This window comes from Lycium ferocissimum, chromosome 9, assembly GCF_029784015.1.
Source record: "Lycium ferocissimum isolate CSIRO_LF1 chromosome 9, AGI_CSIRO_Lferr_CH_V1, whole genome shotgun sequence".
Classification (NCBI taxonomy): domain Eukaryota; kingdom Viridiplantae; phylum Streptophyta; class Magnoliopsida; order Solanales; family Solanaceae; genus Lycium; species Lycium ferocissimum.
Window position 1 is genome coordinate 58,240,533 of NC_081350.1, and position 12,307 is coordinate 58,252,839.

Here is a 12,307-nt window from a genome sequence, read left to right on the forward strand (position 1 = left end):
CAGCGATATATCTGATGTTTTGTCCAAATCATAGCTGTAGGATATAAACTCAGGCATAAACTTTCAAGATTTCGACAAAGTCCCTCATCGAAATTGTTAGGGTTTCTATCAATTTGGGGTTCTTATAAATAGGACCCCATTTCGGAGAAAAAAGAGCAGGAAAACCAAATTTTGAGCATTCACACTCGAAATTAGAGTTATTAGCAAAAAGTTTTAGACTTAGCCTTGAAGTTGAGTCATTAGTTTAATTTTTTTTTTTTTTTTTGCTTTTGTTTCATTGTGTGGTGGCTGAGGAGGGGATTGGAAGGACAAAGGAACTTTCAAATCCATTCTTGACCAAGGCTGCACTGAAAAGGTAACTCCTTATCTTATTTTTGCTTTGCTTTAGTTTTCTATTAGTCTAGATATATATCAGTATTGTTTTAGTTTTGTTTCAGTGATAATAGGAGTTTGTTAATAGTAATTATGTGTTTATGCTTTGCCTAATTGATTGTTGATCTCACTAGTCTAATTCTAGAAATTTATTAACTTGCCTTTGTATGAATGTGCCTAAATGTGTTCTCAAACATCCTGATTGTTATGAGACGGAATATATGATAGCTAAGAGGTTTTAAGCATGATATTAAGACTAAAAATGAAGGATTAAAGTCAAGACTCATTTTGATTTGTAAGAATGTCTTAAGGTGGCTCAACAGTTGGTGGTTTAGATAAATTCTTATTGTAAAATGAACTTTTATATTTGACACTCAAATATATCTTTTAAAAAAATTGGTCAAACATAATCTGCTTATCAAATACTCAAAAAGCACTTCTCAAACGAATTGACCAAATACAAATTATTTCTCTCTAATATACTTTTCTAAAAAATTATTTTGACAAAAATGCTTTTCAAAATAAGCAGTCTTTTTGGTAGTTTGGCCTAACAAGTTCCTAGTTCGTCTCTAGTTTGATATAACTCAAACAAGTATGTTCATTGATCCTACTAATTTTCATTTTTTTTTTTTTTTTGTGTGTCCTATTAATATGTTCGGGCTAGAAATTTATCATGTAAATTAATTATCTAACAAGGATAAAGATTCTTAAATAAGGAATGTCAAACGCCAACCACTTCAATGAAGTGATCTTTGTAATCATATTTTTTTAATAAAACATAAAAGAAGTCAATTGGCTGAACCCATTTCAATAAAATGCCAACAAGAAAAGGAAGAATGAATAGGTCATCAACCTTCTGGCATTTCTCAATTTTTCTCAACTTCCCCCACCTGCTCTTTAAAGGTTTACGCGGAATTTGTATTTTGTAGTCCTCAAGTCTATTATAGATAAGCAACTAGTATAAGATTTACAGACTTCTAAACTAGCATCTATGAGGACAAATATTACAAACATTTTATATATGTTGGGGTTGGAATTAGTTAATTCCCCTTCTCATTTGTTTTTCTAATTTTCCCTTTTTCTAATTGTAAGTTTTACAAATTTCGAATTTAATCAACTGTTGAGTTTCAATTCGATGACTTCATTGACTTTGGATTTGGTTTTAACATCGATTGCTAATTGTACAGTAAAGCCTCTCTATAATTGTCATTCATTATAATAACATTTCATTATAACGGCCTAATTTTTTTCGAAATCGATTTTTCATGTTATATTTTACTTCTCTATAACAACATTCTACCTATACCAGTAGTGACATTCATTATAACAGTACATTCTTTGTAAAATTACCTCTTTATAACAGTCATACTCAAATATTATGTAATATTATTTTGTAAGAAATATATTATGTATACAAAATGTTAAAATATTTATGGTAATCATCATTAATGTCATGCACATAGTAAATTTCAAGTAGGAATATCTCAAAGAAAAAAATCATAGCCCAAATCTCATCTCATAACACCAATCAAGCAAAGGATGCTACCATTTATATGGAGTTTGACGCAACACTTCCAATCCTTGAAATTTACACTGATGAAGAGATTATTGCACAAGTCATTTGAGTAGAAGAACAAGAGACAACAGATTCAAAAGGTGCAACAAAAGTACTGATGAAGAGCCTCAACCTACTGCTACTTGGGGTGAGATAGAAGAGTTAAATGTTAAGCTCTTAGACAGGAGTCGACGCTATATGTATATTTCCGTTTCTTGCCTCAGAAAAATCTCAATTTGGCTCTTTAAAGAGCTGCTTGAATCATATTTGGAGATAATTTAGTAATATTATTGCTTGATAAAAGAAAGCTTTTAGACAACCTTTAAGGGAAAGCTATTGAATTCTCCTATGCAGAAAGTTTAGACAAAAATCTTCGTCAATTCAAGTGTTATATTATCATTAAGAGACTGGAATTTACGAAAAAGCCTACAATTGTCGAATTCCTACGTCAAACTTTTAATTAATTCTAAATGTATATGTTCCTTAGATTTTTATTCTTTATCGGTACAGTACAACTAGTTATGGAATTATGAGTAATTTATTAGTCTTTTCAATTTTTAAGTAATGAACTATGAAAATCAATTGAGATTTCAAAATTAACAAGTATTTTTTTTTTTGTTTATAACGTAAAAAGTACAGAAAAATATTTTTTTGTTTACTTTTGTTTACAACGGCTAAATGAGATCTAAACATGAAACGCCAATTTACATACATAACAGCACCTCACTAAAATAATCATGAAATTTACGAACAAACGCTACCATTATAGATAAGTTTGACCGTACATATGACGCTTCAATGAAAATTTTATCCCGAATTTGGTTAAAACTAAAAAAGTCAGTCTTATATTGATCGTGTAGCGCCTCTTATTTTTCTGACATTTTAAAGATTTTACCTTATCTATTTATGATGATCTATTCGATAGAGTATAACAGGTCGATTGTTAGAATTATGACTTTTTTTTGTACATTTGTTTATAATTTGACCGAGGGGCACATAGAATCTAAAAATAAAAAAATGAATAAATACTTAGCCTAATGACAAAAGAAACTGTTCCAACTAATTATCAAAGATTGAACCCAATAATTAGCATCTTTACACTAAAGAGCAAATTAATGTGAAAAACCTTGAGGAGCCGAAATGGCATGTACACAACAATAATGAACTTCTGCTTTTTTTCTCCCCACATTTCACAATTACCTATTGCATATGTGAAACATCTTACCAAATGCTAAGTCTAATCTAATTACTTTGCATCTTCTTAGTTAAAACTAAATGTTGACTGTTGAGAAATTGCATTGGTTTTTTCTTAACCTTTACGTTACATATATACCTAAAGCAAATAACTAAAAGTAGTAATATTATTTTTTTTGTTTAAGAGTTTGATAAAATTAACTTGTTAATCATATCAAAGCAGGCATTTATCCTAAATAAAAGCCATATTGATACCAATTAACTAAATATTTTCTTAACACAAAAAGAAAAATATTAGACAAGTATTAGACCCCTGTCAACTAGAGATTTTCAGAGTCTATGTTTAATACTTAGTTTAGTAATTTTTTTTTTTTTGGTAAACTTACATTTAAATTGACTAAATGCTCTTTTACTTAATTTCAGCGACGTGTCCTCCTTTTCTCCATTTCGTTTCTTTTAAAGATAAAAAAATTATCATTGGGGTTTTCCACCAAACTAATACATGCATGTATTTGAATATAGAATTTTCTATTTAATCTTAATTAATTAATATTTATTTTTACTTTATTAAATTATTTAATCATGATAACTTATGTTGATTTGATGTATACAAGTCAATTTTTACCTTCTTTTAATTTTTTTTATTTTTGTTTTTCGATAAAAAAGCTAATGGACCAAACGACCCATTATTCTCAAACGATATTGTCAATGTTTAGGAATACAAATGTCCGAATAATTGGTTCTAAATTAGATATTGAAGTGTGTGTCATGAAATTCTATCATGTGGCTTCCCCAATCTTCAGGTGTTGGGTAAATGCCTAAATGTTTCAGTGAATTTTGCTACAAATCAGTTCTAGCTTTACAGAAGATGTCGGCGAAAGTCAAGTTATGAATCTCTGGATGTTCACTTTCCTTAATGAAAACACAATTTATTGGAAATTTTTCAAAAATATACGACCCAACATAATGTATTTTACTCATGTAGTTATATTTTTGGTTTATAGTAGTTATACCTGTATAATTCATTATGGAAAAATAATAGTGTTTATATTTAGTATACAATATTATATAAGATTATATACTCATTGTAGAGAATGTATCAACATTGTATAAAAGTGTAAAAATAATATATAAGAGGTGTTTATACATACACACAAAATTACATATTATTAATTATAAAATTTATATGAAATTGAGTTTTGTCTTAAATTTCAACCCACGGAACTCCATCCCAAGGTCGAAAGTATCACCAAGCTCAAACCTTCATTAAATAGCTTCAAATCTTAACCACAAGTTCGGAATTACATTCCTAGAGAACTCCAAGCATCAATTGTCAAAAATTTCAACAAATTGCAAAATTCATTTTTGAGTTTTGAAGCTTTTAAAAATCTCAAAAACGGAATTGTTGATTTTTTTTTTATTTGAATTGAACCAACAATGTATAGACTGTGATTATAAACATGATTATGATCACTCTCAATCAGTTTTCTAAGCATCAAAAATGAAAATTACATTCACAAATTGAAAATTTATTGCGTCTGCATGCCCTAAGTGTTTCGAATTAATATACAAAATGGGCTAAATATGATTGACTGCATTTCAGATATTTTGACATAAAGTTCAAATGTGTTAAGAGTATACTTTTAACCATGACATATCTAATTGTGCACGTTTTACAGTAAAAATAAAGACCCGGCCATACAAAAGAAAGATGGTTTGATTATCAACCAAGGAAGTTAAAGAAGGCAAGGTGAACTGAGTGTCAATCAAGGAAGATAAAGAAGATTTGGTACATCTCAGTGAATAAATCAAGGAAGTCGAAGGACTTGTCTTGCTTAGTCGCTATAATGAAATTACATATGCATTGACGTTATCTCTAATTTCGTCGGGATCTAGGCATTAGATTAAGCTAAATAAGCTAGTAGGAACTCAAAAGATTTCTACGAATAAAATTAACGTTATAACCAGTAAACTAGATAAATCAAAATGTCAATTTAAGTGAATTCTCGACGGAATTGATCGTCAACCCATAATCTTGGAATCTCTCGTCTCACGAATTCTGCTTTAAATTTGCATACCTCATTTGTGTGATCTTTAATCGTCGATACTTGGTTTACAATTTTGGCAGCAAACAATAATTTAACACTTTTGAAAAAAATTGCTTTGATAGACAATTCATAATAGTTGATCTAAACGATAGCTGAAAACAAATTCTCGTCAAAAATAATACTTTACTTGTTACTTTCTCGTTTCAATGTGTTTGTTTTATTTTTCTTTTTAGTCCGTTAAAAAAAAATTCTTTTTGTAATTCTTTAATTTCAACTTTCCACTTGACATGTTTAACACCAAAAAGTTAAAGGACATTTTCGTATATTTTACATATCTTTAGTTTAAAATCATATAATTCAAAAGTCTTTTTTATTTTCTTAAACTCTATGTTAAGTCAAAATTAGATAAATAAATTAAAATGGAGATAATACTTTTATGTACGTTGGACCCAACATGTTACTATTATGATCAAAAGGAGGCTAAGCAATGTCTGAAAATAGTATGAACTCAGAAGCCGTTGTGTCAGAAATTGATTGACACTGACAAGATTTGAGAGTTTTATTACTCCAACATAGAATCAGGGTGTGACATGAAATTGTTGGGAGCCGTTACTTAAGAGGATAACACACCGTACAAGGTTGTGGGGTTGGGAATTTGTCACCTACTGCCTTAGATTCTTTAAATTTTATCATTTCAATTTTCAATTAATTAATCATTAAGCAGCTACAGCTGGCAAAAGTCCAACGTTCATATTGGGGAAATATTCAACCCCTTAATACTCCCTCCGTTTTTAAATAAACGGTGTTTACGTTTTAGGATTTAAAAAAAAAATTAATTTTATTTTTTAAAAATTATTCTTATTTATATAATCAACAATCATTAAGTAGCCCTTCTTAGAAAGATATAAAATTTGATTAGGATTAAATTAGTAAAAATAATCTTAATCTTTTAGAAGTGGGCAATTTCTTAAGATATGTGCATGAACAGTTTATTATGAAACGGCCACTTTTAAAACAAATCTGTTTCTATTTTCAACTGCATATGATCATTACACCCCTATTTGACATGTAGTGGTAAATGGGGAAAGAAATCATCGTTAGTTGCTTTTCCGCATTTTCTGTGAGTGGTTTGTACTCGTTATTATGACATCGTTAGTTACTTTTCCACGAGATATTTTTTTGTAAGTGATATTTATTCTTCCTTGCAATTGTAACAATTAACTTTTTTAATTTAATATACACACTAAATGCTTATAAGTATTTACCAGTCTCGTGCTATGTAATTCACTCCAAGAAAACTCTACATGTAGTGCATTCTTTCACTATACAATGGCCATTAAAAGGTACACTAATAGCACCAACTCCTAAAGACGATTTGAAATTTATGAATTTCTATAGCAATTTTAAATTAATATACATGTTAGCTCCTTGTTATTATTATTATTATTTTTTTTTTTTAAGAATTAAAGGACCAGCATTTAAATTTTTGGTGATCGATCGGCAACCAACCAAAGAAATTGTCAAAGTAGGCCACCAAAATATAGGATCAACTCAGTGTCCATCTTCTTTTGTCGACATAAAACATCTCAGGCGAAGAGTGGAGACACATTTAATTAGACTTTAATTAATGTTTTCTTTTAACTACAGGGCCAAATAGTAGACTGACTGACCGAGCTTGTAGGTTTTTAAATTGTTACTGTGCCTACAATAATTAATTGAATTTAATTTCTATGCTTTTATAAGTTAAACAATATTTTTATAATCAATCTCTGTATATGGTAATTACAAGTAAATATTATGGTAAATACTAATTAATAACTTGATATCATATGTTAAACCACAATGATGGGATAAATATCGTTTATATTGTTAATATATGGAGTATAAGTTAACGCCTTAATTAGTAGTGCCGCATTAATTGAACTACTTTGTAGTTCCTAATTCATTACCTTATTGAATTCTCAACATGATCTGTTATTCCTTCAGTGGCCACTCATTATTCTGTAATTAATAAATTAATTCTTTCAAAGTTCATGAATCTGATACATCTAATTACTCCTTTTACATTCACATTCAACATTCGGCATGATATAGTTTTTCTTAAAATAATTTCGAAATATACTGTTAATCGTGATAGATATAATATGTAGTTATTTGTCGCCAACGATTATGATTTGCCGACCTACTAATGAATATATACAGTAGTTATTTAATTATTTTTCACTAGCGCCTTGCAAAAATCGGTAGTGCGTACAATATAAATTGGACGTGCATGGTGGACAATATTTTAATTGATGATAATATTTTTCGTGAATTAAATAATCTATATTTAAATATGAAAATTTATTTATTATAAATTGAGACGTATAATACCATGAGTCCATGACAATAATGGACCACAGTAAACTACTTCTACTAGTCATATTTATTGGCTACCCTATTGAATTAATGAAATGAATAGTATTTTTAGACCTCCACGGCCTCTTCCGTCCCCATTTCAGAAGTTACAAAAGCAAAATAAATAGTAGAAGAAGTCTACCATTTTATGGAAAGAATTCAAGTTTTATAAGGTGATCGCATAAAATATATTCAAACAATCAAACTTGTTTAGGTAATTATAAGTAAAACTTTTTGATAAATATTAGGTAATTTATAAATTACTAAAAATAAGGAGTAACTATAACTTCATAATGTAAAAAATCTTTAATATCGTATATATACCTTAAATACTTAAGCAAATTAAATTAACTTGTAGAGGTGATCCCATTTTCCCAACCCACTCCGTTTACTTTTTAACCACTAGCACCCCTCTAACCACGCATTTACACATGCACGACTCTTTCGTCCCCAAAAATACTCCCACTTCCCTTCTCTATAAAAACTCAACCACATTCACCAAAAACACAAAATACTCTCCTCTTTCTTCTCCCCCAAAAAAATCTCATTGCTCCCTTTTCTCCCCATATTAAGAGCATGGCCACTTTTACATTACCATCTCTCTTTATTCTACTACTTTCTTTTCTCTCCGTTGCGAATTCGGGATCCGTTGGAATTAATTATGGCCGAATTGCTAATAATCTTCCATCTCCAGTTCAAGTTGTTCAGCTTCTCAAAACCCAAGGGGTTAACAAAGTAAAGCTTTACGACACTGATTCCAATGTACTTAAGTCCCTTTCTGGCTCGAATATATCCGTTACTGTTGCCCTTCCTAATGAGCAACTTTCGGATGCAGCCTCTAAACAATCTTTTACTGATTCATGGGTACAATCCAACATTCTTTCTTATTACCCGAAAACCCTCATTGAATTTATCGCTGTTGGAAACGAAGTTTTCGCTGATCCGAATAACACCACCCGGTTTCTGGTACCTGCTATGAAAAACGTCTATTCTTCTCTCGTAAAATACAACGTTGCTTCGAAAATAAAAGTGACTTCACCTGTTGCACTTAGTGCTTTGGGAAATTCCTATCCTTCATCATCCGGTTCGTTTAAACCAGATCTTATCGAACCTGTTATTAAACCCATGTTGGGTTTCCTTAAACAAACCGGTTCACCCCTTATGGTGAATATTTACCCGTTTTTCGCGTATATCGCGAATACGGACACAATATCATTGGACTACGCTTTGTTTCGCGATAACAAAGGCCAAACGGACCCGAAAAATGGGCTTGTTTACAAAAGCCTTTTTGAGGCCCAAATAGATGCGGTTTACGCAGCGATGAAAGCTTTGAATTTTGATGACGTGGCAATGGCGATATCGGAAACTGGCTGGCCTAGTAAAGGTGATGAAAGCGAGGTTGGTGCAACTGCTGCCAATGCTGCTGCTTACAATGGCAATTTGGTAAGAAGAGTTCTTACTGGAAGTGGAACCCCTTTAAAGCCCAATGAACCACTTAACGTCTATTTATTCGCTTTGTTCAATGAGAATCAAAAGCCCGGGCCCACTTCCGAGAGGAACTACGGGCTTTTCTATCCTAATCAACAGAAGGTTTATAATATTCCGCTTACCAAAGAGAGTCTAGAGAGCGAACCCCCCACGGTGAATAACGGAAGCAAAAGCACGGTGGTAGCGGCGCCAACATCCTCGCCGTTGCCGGCGCCGGGTGGTGATGTGGAGGCGAGTAAGGCGGTGAACACCTGGTGTGTGGCCAATGAAAAAGCGACACGTGAGAAGTTGCAAGCGGCGTTGGACTATGCTTGTGGTCAAGGTGGGGCTGATTGCCATCCGATTCAACCGGGTGCCACGTGTTACAATCCGGATTCACTTGAGGCACACGCTTCGTATGCGTTCAATAGCTATTATCAGAAGAAAGCACGTGGGACTGGCACGTGCGATTTCAGTGGAGCAGCCCATGTTGTTACTCAACATCCTAGTAAGTATTCAATCATTTGCTTCTTATAAAAATAAAAATAAATATCATTTGTTTTTCTTCCAACTTGTGTGAAAATATGTTAATTAAAATGTTAAATATTTAATTAAAGAGTAGTTGGAGAATACATAGATGATCTTTTGTTATTTGGTGTATATAATTACTAAATTATCCGTTAGGTAAATGATCTATTCATTTATTTGTTTATTAATCTTGTCCATTGGTTGTGAACAATCACCAAATAAATATAATCTAAATTCTATTCTGATATTATTAGGATTCTTTCTGTGGAAAAAATTAACAATGATAGCCTACCTACGTTAATTTGCAAAGTTACTTAAATATTATGGACAGGAGATATGAAATATGAAAAAGTTAACTTGAATAGCCATGTTTTTTGTAATTATTGAAATTTTGAACTTGTGATTTTATTATAGTTAAATGTATAACCTTTTGATCACTACACTGTCTTTAATGATGATTCTACAATGTTGTTCGCATTCACAACGAACTTGTTTGGGAGAAATTAAATTAATTAAAAGGGTAAATATTAATATTTTAACAAGAAAAAAAAAATCACATTTTCATTCTTGTTGCAGAAATTATGTTTTTGGCATTAACTGAAGTGTTATTTCTTCTTATTGCAGATTATGGCAGTTGCAAGTTTCCAACAGGATATTGATTGGTTGAGAAATATAGCATGCAAATGGTCCTAGTTATTGGATAAGGGACCAGGAGTCGACATTTTTTTCCTTAGTAATATTATTTAAGTAATAGTATATAATTCGTAGGTGGACGGTTTGGTCTTATTAGCGTTTGAAGTTTTCTTTGTAATTATACCTACCTTTATTTAAATAGTATTGAATTGTTTTAGACGCTGTTTCATTGTTTTTTATATATTAGATGTCGGCAAAAGTTGTTTTCCTTTTCATATCTTGGATCCCCACTTGAGTAGGTAGCTTTCAGAAAAACGTTATAAAAAATATTAGGTAATTTTGTTTTCGCTTATTTAAATTTAAGATAAAAAATTTCGATATAAATTAATGAGAAGTAATAGATTAACAATGTTGGAATAGCTGAAGCGCGTAAATTAATTCGGACATGGAATATGCTATGTCAATGGACAAATGTGAAGTCTATAATAGCCAACTATAAGTGAAACTAATATTTCACCGTACAATAAAAGTACAAGTGCTCATCAGCTGAAAATAAATAAAGAATAAACCAACAAAATTACGCGTCAAATAGTGACATGTATATTCACCATTAATCATTATCATTATCATATTGAAGGGAAGCAGGTAGGCGATTTGCTTACCACGGTGGAAATGTATTCATCTATTTTAGTCGTTTGCTTCAAAAATCAAAATATTGAAGAGAAATTTGATTTTCTAACAAAAGTTTTTTTTTTTTTTCAATGGAACACTAAGAAAGAAGAGTTTAAGTTTTTACATAATTTGAAAAACTTTTAAAGTAGTGTTGGAATTGTTTTTCCAAAACAAGTCTTTCTAAAAATTTTAAGCAAACCCCACCGAGCTTTTTAGCCAGCTGCGGGCAAAAAGCTTGCTAATTTCTTGATTGATTCTCCTCCTTACGCTAAGCAATGAAGTGCATTTAGAATAGTACTAAAATTAGAATAGTACTAATTTTAGTAGTTAAAATTTTAAGCAAACCCCACCGAGCTTCTTCTTAATTATAAAGTTAAGCCGAACCATTTATTGGTTACACCAAAACATAAAGGCTCTTGCTAGGTAGGGCGGCCAACACACTCTATTGCTGTTTTTTTTTTTTTTTTTAAATTATTGTAGTAATTGTTATAGCTTAACTCGTTTAATGCTTCTATTATTTTTTCGGTGATTAAAGAAATAACACTAATAACATGTTTGGCCAATTTGTTGAAATGAGAGCTAATTTTAAAAAATAACTTAAAATGATTTTTGAAAAGGACAATTACAAAAATGTTCATACTAGAAGAAGATGACAACACCTTAGCCAAGTTATTTTATTTCAGTCGTCTATTTTCGAAAAGGATAGTTACAAAAAATGTTCATACTAGAAGAAGATGACAATACCTTAGCCAAGTTATTTTATTTCAGTCGTCTAGCCAACCTTTTATTTCATCAAGCAAAAGACTTGATCTCAATCACTACTACAACACAGCAGTTTTATCTCCACCATCACACATCCTCTCGGCACCAAGAAAACATCTGTAATCCTCAATTAAAAAAAAAAAAATCTGCCCAGCAACCACAAAAAATCAACATAGCTTTCACCCCTACTACTTTACAACGATTAACGTGGGTCAATAGTAAAAACATGAAGAGAAAGAATCTCCAGCAAAAAGAGGAAAAGAAAATCTAGATCCAGAAGAGAAGAAGAACCAACTATTAATTAGTGTATATAGTATGTAGGTGTATAAACAATGTATAAGTAGTACATATATAATATACAATGGTGTGTAAAGGTTCATATACACCTCATATACGTTAGTATACAGCATATACATAATGTACATAAAATAGTGTATAAGCAGCTTATATATAATGTATAACAGTGTATATACACCTGATGAGTTATGATACATTATGTTTTGATGATTGACAAACCCTAAGGAACCAGATATAATTAGGCTCACTTGCTTGAACTTGGTCAATCTTAGATGTTGCTATGTTGACATGCTCCGTAAAGAATTAGATGCAATCAGTCACACTACACATCTTTGCAGGATATGTTCATAGATGAAGGACCAAATATGTTGTCAGAGGGACC

General features: G+C 31.0%; 1 protein-coding gene and 1 long non-coding RNA gene across 2 annotated transcripts; one reads left to right on the forward strand and one right to left on the reverse strand.

Moving 5' to 3' along the window:
• Positions 1-243: 243 nt before the first annotated feature.
• On the reverse strand, positions 244-1,581 carry LOC132031379 (uncharacterized). The gene is made up of 2 exons (XR_009408260.1): positions 1,471-1,581; positions 244-362 (listed from the first exon to the last, which is right to left on the reverse strand). It is a non-coding gene; the product is annotated as an uncharacterized LOC132031379 (long non-coding RNA).
• Positions 1,582-8,041: 6,460 nt separating this feature from the next.
• LOC132031380 (glucan endo-1,3-beta-glucosidase 12-like) lies at positions 8,042-10,411 on the forward strand. Its single transcript, XM_059421315.1, has 2 exons — positions 8,042-9,541; positions 10,186-10,411. Exons 1-2 carry the CDS (start codon positions 8,143-8,145, stop codon positions 10,218-10,220), a joined length of 1,434 nt encoding a protein of 477 aa, XP_059277298.1. The 5' UTR covers positions 8,042-8,142; the 3' UTR covers positions 10,221-10,411.
• The last annotated feature ends 1,896 nt before the right edge of the window (positions 10,412-12,307 follow it).

Coding starts and splice junctions, on each gene's coding strand:
- LOC132031380 (XM_059421315.1), top strand. CDS start 8,143: ATGGCCACTTTTACATTACCATCTCTCTTTATTCTACTACTTTCTTTT. Junction 9,542..10,185: donor TGTTGTTACTCAACATCCTA/GTAAGTATTCAA, acceptor TTCTTATTGCAG/ATTATGGCAGTTGCAAGTTT.